The sequence below is a fragment of the Notamacropus eugenii genome, chromosome 1, assembly GCF_028372415.1.
Source record: "Notamacropus eugenii isolate mMacEug1 chromosome 1, mMacEug1.pri_v2, whole genome shotgun sequence".
NCBI lineage: Eukaryota > Metazoa > Chordata > Mammalia > Diprotodontia > Macropodidae > Notamacropus > Notamacropus eugenii.
Window position 1 is genome coordinate 641,723,322 of NC_092872.1, and position 18,927 is coordinate 641,742,248.

General features: G+C 34.1%; 1 protein-coding gene across 16 annotated transcripts in view; it reads right to left on the bottom strand.

Annotated features, from left to right (window-relative positions):
* EHBP1 (EH domain binding protein 1) overlaps window positions 1–18,927 on the bottom strand; it is a 417,522-nt gene that overhangs the window by 196,483 nt on the left and 202,112 nt on the right. For 12 of the 16 annotated variants that reach the window (XM_072635444.1, XM_072635443.1, XM_072635442.1 and 9 more), the window contains exons 8-9: window positions 9,711–9,815; window positions 8,805–8,927 (exon numbers count right to left, since the gene is read on the bottom strand). In XM_072635444.1, the coding sequence (XP_072491545.1) occupies window positions 8,805–8,927; window positions 9,711–9,815 (228 nt within the window). The remainder of the gene's footprint in view (window positions 1–8,804; window positions 8,928–9,710; window positions 9,816–18,927) is intronic. The other 4 variants (XM_072635440.1, XM_072635441.1, XM_072635433.1 and 1 more) reach the window with 1 other exon arrangement.

An 18,927-nucleotide genomic window follows, 5' to 3' on the forward strand; every position in this document is an offset into this window, starting at 1 on the left:
GAGAAATATGTGAACTGATTCTCTCATTTTTAATAGTATAAGCATTAATATTGAAGTCAGATATATTTAGAATATACTGTGGAATATGGTATAATTTTTACCCACCTGCTTTCAACTTTTCCCATCAGTTTTCGTCATCCTAAGTAATTTATGTTTAATGATTTATCAAACATTGGGTTATTAAGTTCCATTGTTTCAAATTCTCCCTTGTTTAGTCTGTCCCACTGAATTATTTCTCTGTTTTTTAACTAATGCCAGATGGTTTTGATGATTATTGCTTGATACTAATGTGAGGTCTTGAAGTCTTAATATTCTAGATGTTTTATTTTTCCAAATGAATATTATTTGATAAAGTTATTAAAAAGTATCCCACTGACAATTTGATTGCTATAACATGAAAATATAAAGTAATTTTAGTGGTACTGTAATTTAAAAATTGATATGTAATGAGATATGAGCACTGAACATTTCTCAAGCTATTTAAATTGTTAAGGAGCACCTTGTAACTGAATCTACAGAAGTGTGCTTTGGCATATTGCTCCCTAGATTCTTTAAGTATTTTGTAGTAATTTGAAATGGGATTTCTCTATTATTGAAAAATAATCTTAGATTTTATTTTTATTATATAGAAGTGCAGTTGACTTTTGAAGGTTTATTTTGCAGCCTGCAACTTTGCTGAAGCTGTTGTCTTGATTAGTATCTTTGCTGATTCCCCATGATTTTCCAAGTACAAAATCATATCATTGAGAGGGATTAAGTTTATCTCTTCTTTACTTTGGCTTTCTAATTTGTTATAACACAATTCAATTCAGTAGAGGTTGCTAAGGGACTCAGTGGATAGAATCAGGCATGGAATCAGGAAGACCTGAGTGCAAATCTGGCCTCAGACATATAGGAGCTATGTGTCACTTTCCCTCTGCCTGTTTCCTCAACTATAAAATGGGGATAGTACCCAGTTTCAAGGTGTTGTTGTGAAGAACAAATGAGATAAAATTTGCAGAGTTTAGCACAGTACCTGGCATATAGTAGATAATAAATGTTTCCTTCCTTAATTCTCTTCTTTTCAATTGTGTTACCAGGACATAATTTTCTCCCTAAGGACTGCTTTAGCTACATCCTAAAAATTGTAACATGTTCATTTATCATTATCATTCTCTTTCACATAATTATAAGTTGTTTCTGTGATCTGTTATTGGGTCTACTCATTATTTAGGATTTCATTGTTGACTCCATTGGAGTCTGTATTGTTTGTAATCCTTGTGCTATTATGGCCTATAAATGATGGTTTACTATTTATTCCTTTTTATATTAATTTTCTATAACTCTTTGCCCTAATATCTAATCATTTTCTATAAACATTCCATATGGTACAGAAAAATATGAATATTCTTTCACTTACATACTTAGAAGATGCCATAAGTCTTTTACTTCTAGTTTTTACTATAATGCGTTCAACTCTGTATTTTCCCTTTTGTCTATTTTTCTGTTATATTGGTCCAAAATTGAGAAAGGACATTAAAGTCTGATGTTATGATTGTATTATACTATTTTTATTATAATTTGGTTAATTTTGCCTTTATGAATTTACATGCTATCATTTGGAGCATGCTATTTTCACACAAATATTGGTTTGTTATCTAGAATTTTTTAATGTAGTTTTTAAACTACGTTTTCTAAATGTAGCTTTTTAATTGTACATATTTGTTTTTTGCTCTGTCTGACAGCATGGCTGCTTTTACTTTTTTTAGATTCACCTGATGGCTAATGAGTTTTGTTCAATTCCTTCCATTTTATCACGTATGTGTTTCTGCTTTTTAAGTGTGCTTCCTGTAAAGAACTGATAACTGAGGGACTTTTTTTTTTTTTCAAAGACTGCGTCCATATCTCATCTAGGCTAAAACCTCAGGGACTACTAATGGATCTAATCCCACTTAATTATGAGCATGGGAGCTTTGACTTCTCCCTTTTTAAGCTGGGACAGTTTATCCCTTTTCAGGCAATCCAGTGGGGCTCTAGTTAGGGTCTCATCAAGACTTAGCAAGGATATCCAATGGGCTTAGTCCAGTGTAATTCTAAACTTCCAAGATCAAGACATTCACCAGTCTCTGCCTCCAAGGTAGATGGAATTAGACTGGAGTCACCACATCCAGTGGGTTTTGAGTTCTTATCCAATTTATTACTCTTGTTTCATTGAATTTAATCTATTCACATTTCAAGAAATACTTTTTTCCATTTGTCCCTAATATAGTGTCCCAACCTGTCTCAGCTACCCCCAAAGCTCCCTCCCCTTCCTCTTCCTCTGCAAAGACAGCACTTTCTCTCTTTAGTTTTGTTTAATCTATTTTAAGGAATCTTCATCCTCACAGGCTGTCTTTCCCTCAAACTTGTCCCTACTCCCTCCATCTCTGTTTTTGGAGTTTTACTTATGAATTTACTTTTTATTTTATCTCATCATCTAATTCTTCCCTTTTTCTTCAGTTAAGTGATCAAAATGTCTTCCTCACTTCTTCATCAAGACTTCTTTTGTTAGTCTTTTTTCTAATTCTTTTTCTAAAACAAATTTCATTCCCCTCGTTCTCTTCCTTTTCTGCTTATTCTATGCTTTTATACTTTGATCCATAATTCTTATGCTTATTTCTTCTTTGCTTGTATGTTTTTCATGGAATTAAAACTTCTAAAGCACCTATTTTGAGTTTCTTCTTCAATTGTTTCTATTATTCTGTTATTGCCTTGTAAATCTTGTCCCTCTTTTTTTTCTGTTGTGCTTCATTCACAGAAGGATGAATTCCCGAGGAGATAAAAACGATAGAAGTTTGTTCCATGGTGGACATTTTCCTGCATTCTTGATTGTGCAGTTCATTTTCTTTCCCATCTTCCATGACATTTCCTTTCTGGGTCATGCTCTCCCACTCTTCTTCATGTCAGTTACTTATAACAATTCTGATTCCTCTTCACCCAAAGCATCTCCCCATGAAGGCATAGAACCCACTCCAAGCAGTAAAATCCCTACAGATTATACCATTTTAGAGTGTCTATATTTCATTATAAACTATTTCTCTACCCTCCTCCAAAGGACTGTTCTTAAATAGGACTCCCTCACCTGATTAACTTAAGAATTTCCCTTCTTATTCACCGTTTTAATCCCTCTCTTGGCATACTCACTTAGTTTTGGTTAGTCCCTCTCCTTGCTGAGAGACTGCAGTAATTATTTTCCCTTCACTGTTTACTCAGACTTGATTAAGGTACATTACATATTTCTTTCAGAGTTCTTCTTCCCCTCTTCCCTTTTATATGCCCTCTCATTCTTCAGTTTAACCCACTAAAGCAAAAAAAAAAAAAAAAAAGATTCACGTGTAGGCCAGGTGTTGGGAGGTTTATTCTATGGTGCTTCAGACCAGTTCCTCTAACATCACTTCTTTTAAGTTCAACTTTTACCCTTGATTCCCTTGTATATTTTTATAAAGAAATATCCTAAATAGACCCTCTGCAGTCATTTTACTGTTGTTATTTTTAATGTTTTCTTCTTCAGTTCTTTCTTCTCAAACCCACCAGGGTAATTTATTCCTTGACGTAGTTGTTGACCTTTTTTGTGTTTCAGTTGTCTGGAGCATTTACAACATTTCTACTCACAAACACACCTGGTGTTTTGTTTGAGAGGATCGGGAGTGCTTCAAGTGCCTCCTTCATTCAATGTCTATGTTTTTTCATTGATGATTAGATTCAAGTTTCCTAAGTGTGTCACTTTGGGTTGCATCTGAAGCTCCTTCACTCTTCAGAACACACTATTCCATTCCCTTCAGTGATTTCGGGTTGGGTACACCAGAGTTGTTTGTTATTCAAATTTCTTTTCCTTTATGTTTGAAAGACTCTTGGTCGCTTTGCAGATTTTGTTGTCAGTCACTGGAACTGCCAAATTTAAATGTTAGAGCTTGCAGTAAGTTTGTCCTCTTTTTCTGGAGGTGATTTATAGATTCTTCTGATTAGCATTTTGTTTCCTTTACTCAGAAGTTCTGGGAAGTTTTCCTATATTACTTTTTGCATTCTGATGTTCACGTCTTTTGACTTGTCCTTTGTGTTCTATGATCCTTAAGTTGTTGTCTCCATGCATCTCGACTCAGAGATTAATAAGCTTTGCTTGCACAGATAGTGTGTGTTCTCTTAACACTGCTTTTTGCTTTTCTTCTCCTAAACTGTCATTTGCTTCTGTGTATTGTAGTCCCAATTAATTGTTCTCTCTCATTTCTTTGGAGTGATGTTACATCATGAATTCAAGTTTTTCTATCTTGTCAATTATTTCTGTAATACATGCCATAAATTTTGCTCTTACACTTCTTATTTCTCTTTTGAATCATTTAGCAACTCCTCCTGTGGTTCCATGATCTCTTGGGAATCTTGCCTTATCAAGTGTTGATTCATTTTCCTTTTTGTCACAATATTTATTCAGGGATGTTTGGATTTATTTAGATGTCCTGGAGGTTATCTTCCCTGTTGACTTATCTGCCTTATAAAGCTTTTTAAACTAAGCTTTCTTTGTTCTGTGGTTTTTGGTAATTTCACTCTTTTCTCCATCCTCTTATTGCTTAATTTCTGATTCTTTTCTCCTTTGGTGGTGGATCCCCAGAGGGGTATACCTCAAAGTTGTCTCAGTTTTCTCTCCCATGCTTGGAAATTCACCTTTCACAGGACTCAGTCAATTCTTGCCCCAAGTGACTTCCAGAACTGGCCCTAAATGGATTTTAGACCCCTTTCACGAAAGACTGGTGCAGACTCAAATACACATATTAGTATCCTGCCGAGATCCCTAGTTTTTTAGCTATCTGTGTAACCGCTACTGCAGCTTTGCGTACTGCTTACCTAGGCAGAACATGCTTCTGTTTTCCTACAGAAAATTCCCTCCATAGATGCAAGTTGGAATTTTATAACTTACAGCCCTAGAGAGCAGCCTGGAGAAATAAGAGGTTCACATGATCATAAAGGCAGTACATTTCAGTACAGAAACTGAACTCCTAAGTGTAAGGCAAATCCTTCAGTTAGTATTCTGTTCTTCCCCTCACTTAACAAAAGTCCTGCAGGACAAGAAGTAAAGGAGAAAGGGTGTAGGTTGAAGAACAATAGAAGAGCAGATAAAAGTACAAATATTGGAAATTCTCCTTCTGAAATGTATTTGATACATAACTGGCGTTTCTGAGAATTTTATGCAATTACATTTATGTACATATATGTTCTAAAATTTGATGAAGATATATTGTGGGCTGAGGTCATACATTTTAAAGTTGAACAGTTTTTAAACATCATATTAATACATCATATATCAGAAAATTGAATTTTGTCTTTATGTTGACTTTAAAATATGTTTGGTTTCAAATTATATAGAATTTGATTTTGAGATGTAAAAAAAGAATTTATCATTATGAGATTAATTAGCATGGCAAAGAATTACAAACTGTAGCATAAGTTTAAGAAAAAATACAGTTTTTTCTTTTTTAAATACAAGGGAAATATGTTGTTGGGGATGGAAGCTCAATTCCAGGTGGACAGTCTCGGGCAGGTAAAGGTGGGAACTTCTAAATCTTAGAGTTCTCACGAGACCCCCCAGGAAACGGCTGGGAATCGAGGTGAACCGAGCTATCTCGTGTATTTCTGCCTCTTCCCGTGAGAAACGTGATGGGAGAGAGCTCTCCCAGCCCTCGAGATTGTCCTGGATCTGGGCACACTATTGTTATCTAACAGCACGGTATTCAGATGCAAACTATGCTGCTGGAGGGTTTAAGTAGGATCAGGAAAGCCTGAAAGTTCTCTTGGGCGGAGGGGCGCAGAGCGGTGAGGACAACAAGGCTCCACTTTCCCTCTCTCTTCTCTCCCCTCCCCCTCTCTCCCCACTTATACTTCTACTTCCAATCTCTTATTGTAAGATCTTTGCCTCCTTGGGAGATTCTTCGCTCCCTCCTAAGGAAGAATTCCCCTGCACTTGTAACCAGAACCCTGAATAAAGCTCAACCCTTGTTCGACTCTGGAACGTCCTTTCTCTCATACGAGCATCCGGTTTGGCCAACCGAAGACCTCCGATAGAGGTAAGGGAAGACTCGGGTAGCCCACAGGCCTCTAGGCCTGGCAATATGTAACCCTCATTCTTATAGACATACTCATAATATTTTCCTTTAATTACAGTAACACACAATGGCAATAACCATATCACTGCAAAATACAAATGTCTAATCTTTGATTTAGATTACCAAAAATAAAGTCTTTGTGGTATATGTTGTGAAAAAAATTGACAAAGCTAGTCAATGGAAAAGGGATTTTATTTGCACATTTGTGAAGAAAACAGCAAAAATTGATCCAAATATAATCACCACACTTGGGAAAAACAAAAGCAAGAAAGCATTTGAAATCATAAAGCAGACTGCAAAATGACATAACAGTAACAAAAGAGGGTTTAAGGTAAGATTATTTCATACAAAAGCTTACAAACATATCTAATAAGCTTTTCAAAGAGCCACTGAAGTGCAAAATGTCAATGAGTAGATAAGAAGCATTTAAACAAAGCAAAGAGAAAGGGCAATTTTTTCAACAGGAAATTCAGAAACAAGTTGAACTATCATTACTATCTTGATAGCTTTTTCCTCCCTAATATAGTGCTGTTATTTAGGGACAGGTCTTAACTAACTAATTAATCAAAAAATAAACATACTGTTTAAAAATTTAAAAAATGAGCATAAGTATATTGGATATCAATTAATAAGAATAGAAAATAGCTTTGTCTCAAAGAGAACACTCTTTTTCACACAAAAAAGATAATATTATTATATTCTTTCCTAGGACTACAAGTATCATTAACAATCTGGAATTATGACTATTAGCCTCCTAAGCTGATTCAAGGAGAATATAAGGTTACGATTATGTTTTTTTTTTCTTTCTACTTTGGTTCATAGTTGTTTTTATTTTAAAAAATCATTTAGATTTCATATAATAAGTTATACTCTGGAATAAGGAATTCAAGTATCATTCAAAACATTTAGGCAAATTACTCTTATCCTTAAGTGACTAAGATTACTTTTGTAACTTTGTGGAGGAGGTAATTTACACTACCTGGGCCTCAGTTTCTACATTTGTAAATTGAAGGAAATGTAATTAGATGATTCCTAGGTTCCTTTTTGATTGAAATATAATGATCCAATAATCTAATAGGCAAACTGGAAGCCTCGTTTATCAAAGGAATTCCTAACATTTTTCATATAGTAGAATCCTTTGGAAATCTGGTGAACAATATAGACCCTTTATGAGAATAATGTTTCAAATGCATAAAATGAAGTACAAAGAATAAGAGAGAAAACTAAAGGTTAGTAAGCATAAAGATTTAATTTTTTTCTCCTATTCAGTTCCCCCTGAACTCTCTCTATGGACTGCAAATAAAGAACCCTTATTATAACATAACATATACTAATTAGAATTAAAGAGAACTAGTCTCCTTCCTTTCATCATTAGCTGGATGACACTAGGCCCTAAATGTCACAGGACCTCAGTTCCCTAAAATGTAGAATGAGATGATCAAACTATACAATCTCTTATTAGAACCATCTTTGTGAAAAAAATAACTTGTAGAAAAGAATTAGGAATCAATAAGACCTCAGCTCAAGCTTTTATTATGTCATTACCATTATTGTTATTTTTTATAACAATAAGAGCTATTACATAATGCTTAAGGGTTTCAAAAAAAACTCATATGTATTATTTTCTTTGATCCTTGAAATAAAGCAGGTTCTATTATTCTCTCCACTGTATAAATAGGGACAGAGGATGAAAGGAGTTAAGTGAACTGCTAGTGTTCATATGCTAGTGAAAATCTGAGGCAGGACTTGAAGTTGAACTACCTTCCCCTCAGCTATCTTCTAGTTCTGTTGGCCATACACAAAACGCAAAGCCTACAAATGTAATTTATCTTACATTAATTTATATCCATTAGTTTGGAATTGTGCCAATCCAGACAAAAACTGTGTGGAAATCTACTTATCCAGTATTAGTAACTGATAAGGGTTTGTTATACAAATTAACAATGTAAGCAAGAATGGTATAGGGAAAGTTTAAATTATTGGATCACACTTCATTTTAGAACATTTTCAAGACTGTAGAAGCTAAATTTACAAATAGCTGCCATGAAAATCAAGCTTTCCTTCTTCATTGTTTGCAACAATTCCTCTCAGGATCACTGTTAAATGACCAATATTTTATCATAAAACAAGTATTGAAAGTATATTATAAAATGTTCTGTAATTCAGAGTTTATACTAATTTTTAAAGCCTTCCCCCTACTTAACTATATTTAATTACAAAACTCCTAGTGATTTGGAGGCAGGAATTTTTATTGATTTTTAGAGATAGGGATGGTTGGGGAAAGAAAGAGGGAGAGAAAGAAAAGAATGAGATATTATTTTAAAACAAAAATCCCTCAATTTGCAACATGGCAGGTTTCTATCATCAACTACAATCTCCTTTTAAAGTCGCTGAGGGTTCAGAAAGAGCTAAAGGACTAAGAGTGAATATTAATTTCCCCATTTACCTTAGTACAGTTATTATCATTAACATCAGGGCTTTACTACCTAGTTCACTGACCTAGAACAGAAGTATAAAATAACTAAAATTTAGTGAACTATTATATATAAATTTTTAAAAGAGAAATTACACTAGATTACTGTGCTACTGTAATTACTTCATTACAATATACAATGATATGATCCTAAATCCTTTGATTTAATATTAAAATATTTAATATTAAAATATAGATATAAGAAGACAAAAAATTACTACCTTCTGAATCAGGATCTCCAAATGGATTTAATTCAGCTACATCAGGATCACCAAATGGATTTGAACTCAAAGTGGTAAAATCTTGTTCTGCTTCATCCAAAAAATTAAGCTTGTTGATAAGTTCTGAAAACAAATTTAAGGATTTTTTTTTTAAGGAATAGTTTTCTGAACAAACTGTGATCACAATAAACATTTTAAATTCTAAAAATTCACACCACCAGTCCCTGGAAACAGTAAAGTATGTATGGTGTTTTGCCAATAGCAGAAATAATTTATGTATTTTGTAGCACACCAACATTTTCATGGTAAAAAAATTAAATGAATAGGATACGTTTTCCCTGATTGTTTCAATTCTGGTTCTACTCTACTACCTGTATATGGCATGGGGCAAGCCATTTCACTTCTGTGGATTTATTTCCTCAACTATAAAATAAGAGAGTTGTACTAAATGATCTCTAAGGTCCCTTCCAGTTTTAATTCCAGTCTAAGCTGGCACAGTAAATAAATACTGAAATAGTTTAAAAGGTTAAAAAAAATGAATAAATCCATTACTTACAAAACAAGAATGTTGATTTTGATAATCAGCATAAGAAAATGATTTTAAAAGAACATATCAATAATATTTACACATGATTCAGAAACAGTTAAAATAAATAGCCAAGTATACATAAATTCATAAGGTATTTAAAAATCATTATCTACTAGGATCTTATTATGAGGCTATCACCAAGGTGATAGATCAATACTTTGTTTCCTGTTGGTGCATTACAAATTACTAAACAGAACATTCAAGGAAAAAGCACAAAGACAAAACTGACAGCTCAACATAGGCATAAGTCAAGAAGTAGCAGATCACAATAAGTACAAGCAATCAGAAACAGAAAGAAAGGGGGTAAGCTCATAGACCTTCAGAAGAACTGGCTGATTTAGCTGAAGGCATATTTGCTTGCTTTATGCAGTCATCTTGATCTTCATCTAAGCTGCTCAGAGCATTCAACTGGTTTACAATTTCTGTAAACAGAAGCCAGTCAAGACAAATGTAAGGTAAGGTCATTTAATTGAAAAGCAGTAGAAGCATGCTGTTATTTTAAAAAAAAAGAGAGAGAGAGACAGGAGAAAAAGAGAAAAGACATTTTGTTAATTAGGAGAATTCATTTAAAGTATGTTATTTCTGTGATCTATCATATACTTATGCATTAGAATATTACGCTGTTCCAGAATTGGAAAAAGAAGAAGCACAGTATGGTTACACCACTAGGGGAACATAAAGACTATGCAAATGAACACAACATCAAACAAAGACAAACCATCCAACAAGTTAAAACTGCCTCCCAAAATGAACCACTATTTTCTATGTTTATGAATAAAATTTAAATTGTATGTAAAACTTCACATAATATAAAATATCATTGTGAATTAAAACTACATTTTCTAAGAATATTTTAAAATCAATTATGTAAATTAGCATGGATTGATATCAAAAGATTTTTTTTAAATCAAAACTGAACTAAAAAAATCAGAAAAGCAGCTTATAGTTCATATTCCTGTTTTCCTTGATTTTTCAAGGAGATTTCTATTAAGAAAAAATTGTACTGCTTAAAGGACATCACCTCTAAGCTTATTGACATGACTTCTTTTTAAAGGAGAGCACAGGCAGACAGAATCCTTCTAAATGTATAAATTTGAGGGGCCAAACAGAATTTTTCACAAGGTATACCTCCTGAGTTTTTAAGGTTACTTACAATGTTGTCCTACAAGCTTAAAAGACTAGCTTATTTGGTTACAAATATAAATACCTTTGAAAGGAATATTAATTATGACAGGACACCAGGTTCCAGAGTAGTTTAAATTCCAACCTAGGAGTAATTTAGGCTCTGAGATAATTATGCAATAGCATGACCATTAAGATAGAAAAAAATCACTAACAAATAAGTATTTCAATAATAACAATAATAATAGCTAACACTCCTCTGGCATTTATTCTATGGCAGGCACTGTGCGAAGGGCTTTACAATTATTATTTCACTTGATCCTCACAACAACCCTGTGAGGTAGGCGCTATTATCTCTATTTTATAAATGAGGAAACTGAGGCAAACAGAGGTTAAGCAATTTGCTTAAGATGATCATACACAATTATTTAAAACAACTGAATATTAAATTACGGTTTGCATATGTAAGTGAATAACAATGAGATACAGCTTTCTCAAATGTATTATTACAATGGAAATACATATATTTATATAAAAAGAGATTTCATAAACCAGTATTAGAAAGTAAAGCATTTTGTGAGATAGTCTAGAACAGATTCCCAAAGTGGGCAATACCACCTCCTGAGGAGTGCTGGAACAATGGGGTGATGGTGGTAGTAGTTTGAGATGACGCAATTTTTAAAAAACTGTTAAAAGGTTAAATAAAGAAAGTAGATTTCCAGGGAAGCACTGAATAATTTTTTTTTAAAGGGGGTGGTAGACCAAATAAGTTTGGGAAGCTCTGGGATTTTGGATAATATTCTTATGCCCTAAGATCCAATGAAAAAATAGAAAGTTCTACTCCTTCTGGGCATGGTGGTTTATTCCTAAAATCCCTGTTCATGGGGATGCTGAGGCTAGAGGATCTCTTGAGCTTAGAAATTCTAAGCTGCAGTGAGCTAAACTAAATTAGGTATCCATACAAAGTACAGCATCAAAATAGGAAGCACTTGATGGGGGGGGGGGGGGGGGGTATGAAATCAACCTTCCAATGCCAGTCTTTATAGCAAAGGCATAACAGAAGAAACGTAGGACAGAATCATGCACTCTGATCCTAGAAGCCAGAAATTGGCAAGAAGTCTGAAGGAACAGAGAGCTTGTATGGAAGAAGAAGTAAGCTTTGAAATTGGAAGAGAAAGCCAATTCTGAAAGCTAAATGAAAAACAACCAAGAAAACAGAGGCTTTGGGATAAATGAGACAAGTAGCTAGAACCATAATGAATAGATCTATCCAAGTTAGGTTGAGATATAAACTACCACAAGAAGAAAGAGTAATCTTTTACTTAGGGGAAAACAAGCCAAACATACCTACCTAGGATTAGACATTGCTTCGAGATTCCTAGATGAGTCAAAGAGATGGGTCAGAGGCAAAAACAGGACTTGATATGGGTCAGACAAAATATCATTATACTTTTGTATTTCAATAATTATTTATTTCTTATGCAATTTTATTAAGGAAAAGTTAACATATTTTCTCCTTAATTTGGTAAAGTTTTATATATGCAATTATATTTTAATTACAGGAACCCTTTTATGAACTGATACAAAGCAAACTAAATAGAATACAGGAAAAGAATATACAGTTAGCTCTTCCACATCACAGGGGTTAGGGATGTGGTGTCCCCACAATCTGGAAAATCTACATAAAATTTTTTGGCCCTTCCTTTGTATCAGAGAAGCCTGAATTACTGTGTTACTAAACGATAAAATGTTGATATTACATAATACTACACATATATTTTATGCATTCTGAGTTTCTAAAGTTTTTTGTGTCATTTGCTGGCTTTTGCAGTGTGCCATCTGAGGCTTCTGCAAAACTCCCCCAAAATTCCCATTTAATTTCTTATGCCAGCTCATGATACAACAAAGCAATGATAGGGGAAAGTCATGATGTGGAACGGATATAGTTATACAATGAATACAATGATGTAAACGGAAAGAATAAAAATAACAAAAAACTCTGAAACTCAATACTGTGCAATAATGATTAAGTTTGACATTGAACAATAGAAATGAAAATGCACATCCTCCCTCTCTGCAAATATAAAGGGGTATGGGTATGGGGTATGGGACACTTGGCATAATTTCAGACCTAACTGATGTGTCAGTTTTGCTGACTTGCTATTTTTTTAATTCTTTGTTACAGGGGTCAATTCCTTTAGGAGGGGAAGAGATGTATTAGGAAATGAATGCGGGGTAAATTAAAAATAAATAAATGATGAGAATTTGAGGGAATGGAGTGGGGGAAAATGGTATAAGGTATATTCATCAAGAAAATACATGACCTAAAAGGTACATGGGAGAGTCATATAGTGAGAGAAAGGCAAAACATCTTAAGGACTATTTGGCACCCAGGAAAACTTAAAATCTAGCAGAAAATTTCAAACATTTTGATAAATGCTTTATAAAGAATTGATGGGGGAAAAGAAATACATGTTTTTTGGACATTTCAAACTGAACAGGTACAAATAAAAACTCAGTATTTTTTCCCCAAAATCTATCATGTTCCATACTTCCATATTTCTGTTAAGGGCCTCATTATCTTTCTAGTTACCCTGGATTGCCATCTTGGAATCATTTTCGACTTCTCACTCACTCTCCTATGCATCCAATCAGTTGTCAAGTCTTGTTGATTCTATCTCCACAATATCTTTGTATCTGATATTTTCTCCACACTCACATGGCCACCAACCTAGTTAAGGTCCTCATCTCCTCTCACCTAGACTAGAGTAAAAGGCTGCTAACTGGTTTCTCTGCTTCAAGATTGTCTTATCCATCCTTCACACACAGTCAAAGTGATATTCCTAAAATATCTAATAAAGTATAATGATGTCATTTTTTTTGCTCAATAAAATCTAATGGTTTCCCATTACCTCTAACATAAAATGTCAAAGTCTCTTTAATATTAAAGTGCTTCACAACATGTTTCCAATCTACTTTTCAAGACTTATTACACATTATTCCCTTTCATTCACTCTTCCATCCATATTGTACTTTCATCTTCATTGACCAAGTAGGTGCTGAATAAATACCTGTTGACTTGACAAGATAGTCCATCTCCCACCTCCATAGAACCATAATGAATAGGTCTATCCAAGTTAGGTTGAGATATAAACTACCATAGGAAGAAAGAGTAACCTTTTACTTAGGGGAAAACAAGCCAAACATACCTACCTAGGATTAGGGATTGCTTCGAGATTCCTAGCTGGGTCAAAGAGATGGATCAGAGGCAAAAAACAGGACTTGAAATGGGTCAGACAAAATATCATTATACTTTTTTATTTGCACAGGCTGTTCCTCATGTATGGAATTAACTCCCTTTCTAGTTTCAGTCCAAATCCAATTCAAATACATCTTACATAAGGCCTTTCTTGATCTCCTCAAGCTTCCGGTGCCAACCCTTCCATACAACTACTTTGTACAGTTTTGTGCAAATTTCTGTGTTTACACACTGTCTTCCCTGATAAGTTCTTGAAAAATAGGGACTGTTTTATTGTTGTGGTTGTACCACTGGCATCCAGACTGGTGCTTTGCACAAACGAGGTACTTTTATGATTGATTAACACAACATGAGATGAAATGTCATGCATGCATATCAATCTGCATTATTAATGGGAGTAATCACTTTGGTGAGATTATTGATTGACTGATATATTGCAGTATAATCATTTGTCAATTGGTCTGCTCTTCCTGTAGTCTTGCTTTCTGACTTCACATCACCTCTTTTATATCACTTGCATCATATCACTTTCCAAATTTCTTTATATTAGCTATGTTTATTAGTTTTACTGGGAAAGTAGACTTCTCTTATACTGACATGCCTATTGTTGAATATGTGAATCATTTCATTATAATTCCTTCAAATGTTCTCTTATAAAACTCTGCATTAAAAGTCATTAAAATACCTTTAAGGAATGGTGAGTATGCTGTTTTCAGGAGGGAGAGGTGGGGTACAAAAAGTTAAGTCCTCTTCTTTTGCCAGGTTACTGAGTGCTGAGGTAACTAGTGCAGATACAGGAGTTACTGACAACTAGAAATCAGTAGAGATGGTCAATAGGCTAAGATCTGGGCTTGATGGTAGAAGAGAAAAAGGTATAAAAGTGTGTTCCCGTAAGTATAGGCTCTGGAATAACAGATGGTCATGTGGGAGAAGAGTCAGAGAGTTTACATGGCAGAATGAGAAACAAAGAAAGTAAGGATCTCTCTAAATAAAGGAAGAACTTTCTAACAATTTTGACGTCTCAAAAAAGAAAACAGACTGCCTTGTAAGCTACTTAGTTTCCCATCACAGAGAATGCTTAAGAGAATAAATGACTATCTGCCACACACATTACAGAGTTTCCTAAGTGCCATTTACATAGCGCTTTACATTTTTCTAACACTTTTATATATATTATTTCATTTAAGCCTCAAAATAAACATATAAAAATTGGTACTCCTGGTATTTTACAGAAGCTCAGTTACTTGTCAGTGATCATAGTTAGTAGGTGTCAAAGACAGACCTAAGATTTGTTATTAAGAATGCTGGCTCCTGTTTCAATTTTTTTCTTTGTATACCCAGGATTTGAATGTTTAATAAAATTCTTGCTGAATTTTTTAACTGAATCAAACATGAGATCTTGAGGAAAGTCCACAAACTGAGAGCCTGATATTTGTCAGCTAGTCAACAAATGTTTATGAAGTGGTAATTATGTGTCAGGCCCTGTGCTAAACATAAAGGAGCTTATATTCTAATGGGGGAAGACAACCCATAAAGGGAAGCTAGAATGGGGATGGATGGAGAAAGGAGGGAACAAGGCAGGAAAAGTGTGGAGCATATCCTGGAAAGCAATGAGAAACTGTTGGCCAGAATGTTCTTAAATGAGGGACTGAGAGGAAACATCAAATCAGAAGGAGAGGCCACAGGGGCTGAAGATTACTTCTACTGTGTGAATTCCCAGGACTGGAGTGAGCATACAGAGTAAGGGGGTTCCTGAGTCATGGTAGAGAGGGTTCAAAGTGCAGCCTGGACAAGACTGAGTACTTCCTCATTTTTTAGCTATATAAACCTAGCTATGCACAGAACTAAACTGTGACAAGGAGAGTGGAAAAGGGTCATATAAGTCCCTTCCCTCTCCAATGCACACAAATAACCAAGTGACAATCCTAAAATATAGGTCTTACTTGTCATTCCCTTACTCAGTAAGCTGTAGTGGCTTGCAGTGTATTGGGTCAAATACAAATTCTCCTATTTGGTATTTAAAGACTTACACAATCTTCTTTCCAAGACTTATATATCACTTCCCTTCCTGAACTCCTCAATGTGGTCAAACTGGCCTTCTGTCCATTCTTCACACACAACATTCCATCTTTCTATGCCTTACACAGGCTGTACCCCACACCTGAAATAAACTCTCCCCTCACATCTGCTTCTTAGAATATCCGGTTTCCTTAAAAACTTAGTTCAAGCACCACTTCCTTTGAGAAGCCTCTTCTTAACTTCTTGATTGTCACTTCCCTGAAATTTTCCTGTATTTACTTTACATATATTTTGCACAAACTTATACAGATTCATATTGTTTCTCTTGACAGAATGCAAGATACCTGACAAATATTTGCTGCTGGAAAATTAGTTTTCTTTTTTAAAATTTATTTTAAATACAAAACCTAAATATACAATAAGAAAAGAAAAAGAAACATTATTAACAAATATTTAAACTTAAATACAAAATAAGAAAAGAAAGAAAAGCATTGCCATGTACACAGCAGAATCAAAATATACGGCAATAAACCTCCATTTCAAGAAAGCCTATATAATAAATACTACACACTGCATTCAGAACTGTGAATTTTTTTTTACCTCATTGTAGGTTTTCTTTTGTTTTCTGCTGTGCATTTTTATTTTGTTCTTTTTACCCCCTTCCTCCCTCCTTCTTCCTTCCCTTCTCCGTAAAAGGTACAACTGAGTACGGATACACACACAGATATATATATACACACATATACAAAGATAAATACATGCATATAAACATACATAAGTATACTTACACATACTTATGCATAAGATATCTATAATCATGCCTGATATTGTATTGTATTCATATGTGTCTATCTAAGACCATCCTACACTTATTTGTTCTCTATTCCTCTGAGGGTGGATAACCTCTTCTTTCTTATGTCTGAGTCTTTCCATATTTTTCTAAGCCTACAAACTCATCATTTCTCATACCACAGCAATATTCCATCCTTTTACTGTCTAGTTATTTTAAAGTCTAAAAGAATACTATTAATATGGCTGACACAAAGTGTAGTTTTCCTATTTTTCTCTCATGATTAAATCTATTTTAGCTTTAACTTTGTCTGAGATCATGATTACTACCCTGTTTCTTCCTAATAAATTCTACTCCTGATCTTTATTTTATGTTTGTATTTCTTATTTCCTCTATCTCCTGACTCTTGTACTTTACTTTAACACTATCTTCCCTCCTCTAACTTAATTTATCCCCCCTCCAAGGATCGCTCCCTTATCCTCTCATTCCTGTTAATCTAAACACCCTTATATTAGCCATCCTTATCTTCATCCTCCCCTCTAAAAATCCTTCCTTTCTCCTCCCCCTGCTCCTTACTGCCTTAGCCTTTTACTTCTTTCTGAGTTTAGAAGACTTTTATACCCTTTGAGATGCCTCTTTAACCCATTCCTGGGGAAAGCCCTCCTCCTCTACTAATTCCTTAGTGCCAGTTCTTCCCCTTGCACTTCATTTGTATAAAATAATCACTCTTTCTACCTGTTCCTAAATGGTTTTACTTTTTAAAATCATATCACACTCAGGTCTAGCCCAATTTTTCTTATGAATTTCCCAATTATTAATAACAACCTTAGATATACATTTTACATTTCATCATATAAAAGGTAAACAATCTGTCCTTTGATAGGTACCTTATGTTTTCCTTGGATCTTATATGTCAGATCTATTAAGTTCAGGTTTTTTTTCCCCAAACAAAATCCTGAAAGTCTGACAATTCATTAAATGTCCATTTTTTCCCATTCAAGGTTATGCTTAGCTTTGCTGGGTATGCTATTTTCGGCTATGAGCCCAGTTCTTTTGTTCTTCAATATGTAGTGTTCTAAGACCTGCAGTCTTTAGTGTTGCTGCTGTTAGGTCTTAAGTGATTTCTGGTTGTGGCACTGCCATATTTAGATTGGTTTTTTCTTGTTGCTTGTAATATTTTATCCTTGAGCTAGGGGTTTTGGAATTTGACTGTGATGTTCTTATAGGTTTTCCTCATAGAATCCCTTTCAGGTGGTGACTGGTTAATTTTTCTATTTCTACCTTGCCCTCTTATTCTAATGATTCAGGACAATCTTCTTCGTTTCTTGTATTATTGTATCAAGATTCCTTTTTTGATCCTAGCTTTCAGGTATTCTGATTATTCTTAGGTTTCAGAAAATTAGTTTTCACAAGAGAAATGAATGTCTACCACAGAATCAACAACATACAACAAATGTTAAGTAATGTGACTGTTTAATATGCTTCATTGAAGAAGAATAGCCTCCTCACCTTTTGGCAACCTTGGTCTTCACTGAATACTATACACTGAAATGGGGTAGGGGAAAGGTGGAATCTTTCATAGTATCATCAAGCCAATATCTAGTAAGATGAACACATCTCTTAAAATAAAAATTATTTTTTTTCAAAGAGAAAAAAATGGAGTATCAGCAAACACATATACGTTATAGAGCAATGTTATTCCTGAGAAGGGTATGTGTCCTTGTTTTTGTGTGTTTATTCAAAGATTATTAGGAAGAGAGACAAACAGAGATATGAGTTGGGTAGACTGAAAAAATAATCACAATTATGAAGAATAACAAAATACTATACATGATAATACTGAAAGATAAACTGAAAAGCTTTCATTTCAGATATCAAACAAGAAAACAGGAATACTGGCCTCTTAATTCAGTATACCTATTTTGCAGATGAACTTAGAGTCTTAGGATCTGTGTTCTGGTCCTGGCCTTGACAATTTATTACCTGTGTGACCTTGGGTAAGTTACTTAATTTATTGAGGCCTCAGTTTCCTTATCTATAAAATGAGAGACCCAACCCAGCTGATTACTAAGATCCCTTTGCAGCTCTAGATCTATGACCCTGTGTTTAATTTTTAATAATAAACTAAAATAAAAAATGAAGAATACCAGGAGGACCCTTATGACTGTCATAGTCATTTCCTAGAATAATATAATTTCAAGTAAATAAAATACACTGTCAGAGTTCTTTTAAACATTCAGAGTATTTTTATATATATTTTTTCTACATGCTCATAGTACTGTTACTGGCAACAATATCAGAAGTGTAACATACTATACTAATAATCTATGTTATCCTTTATAAG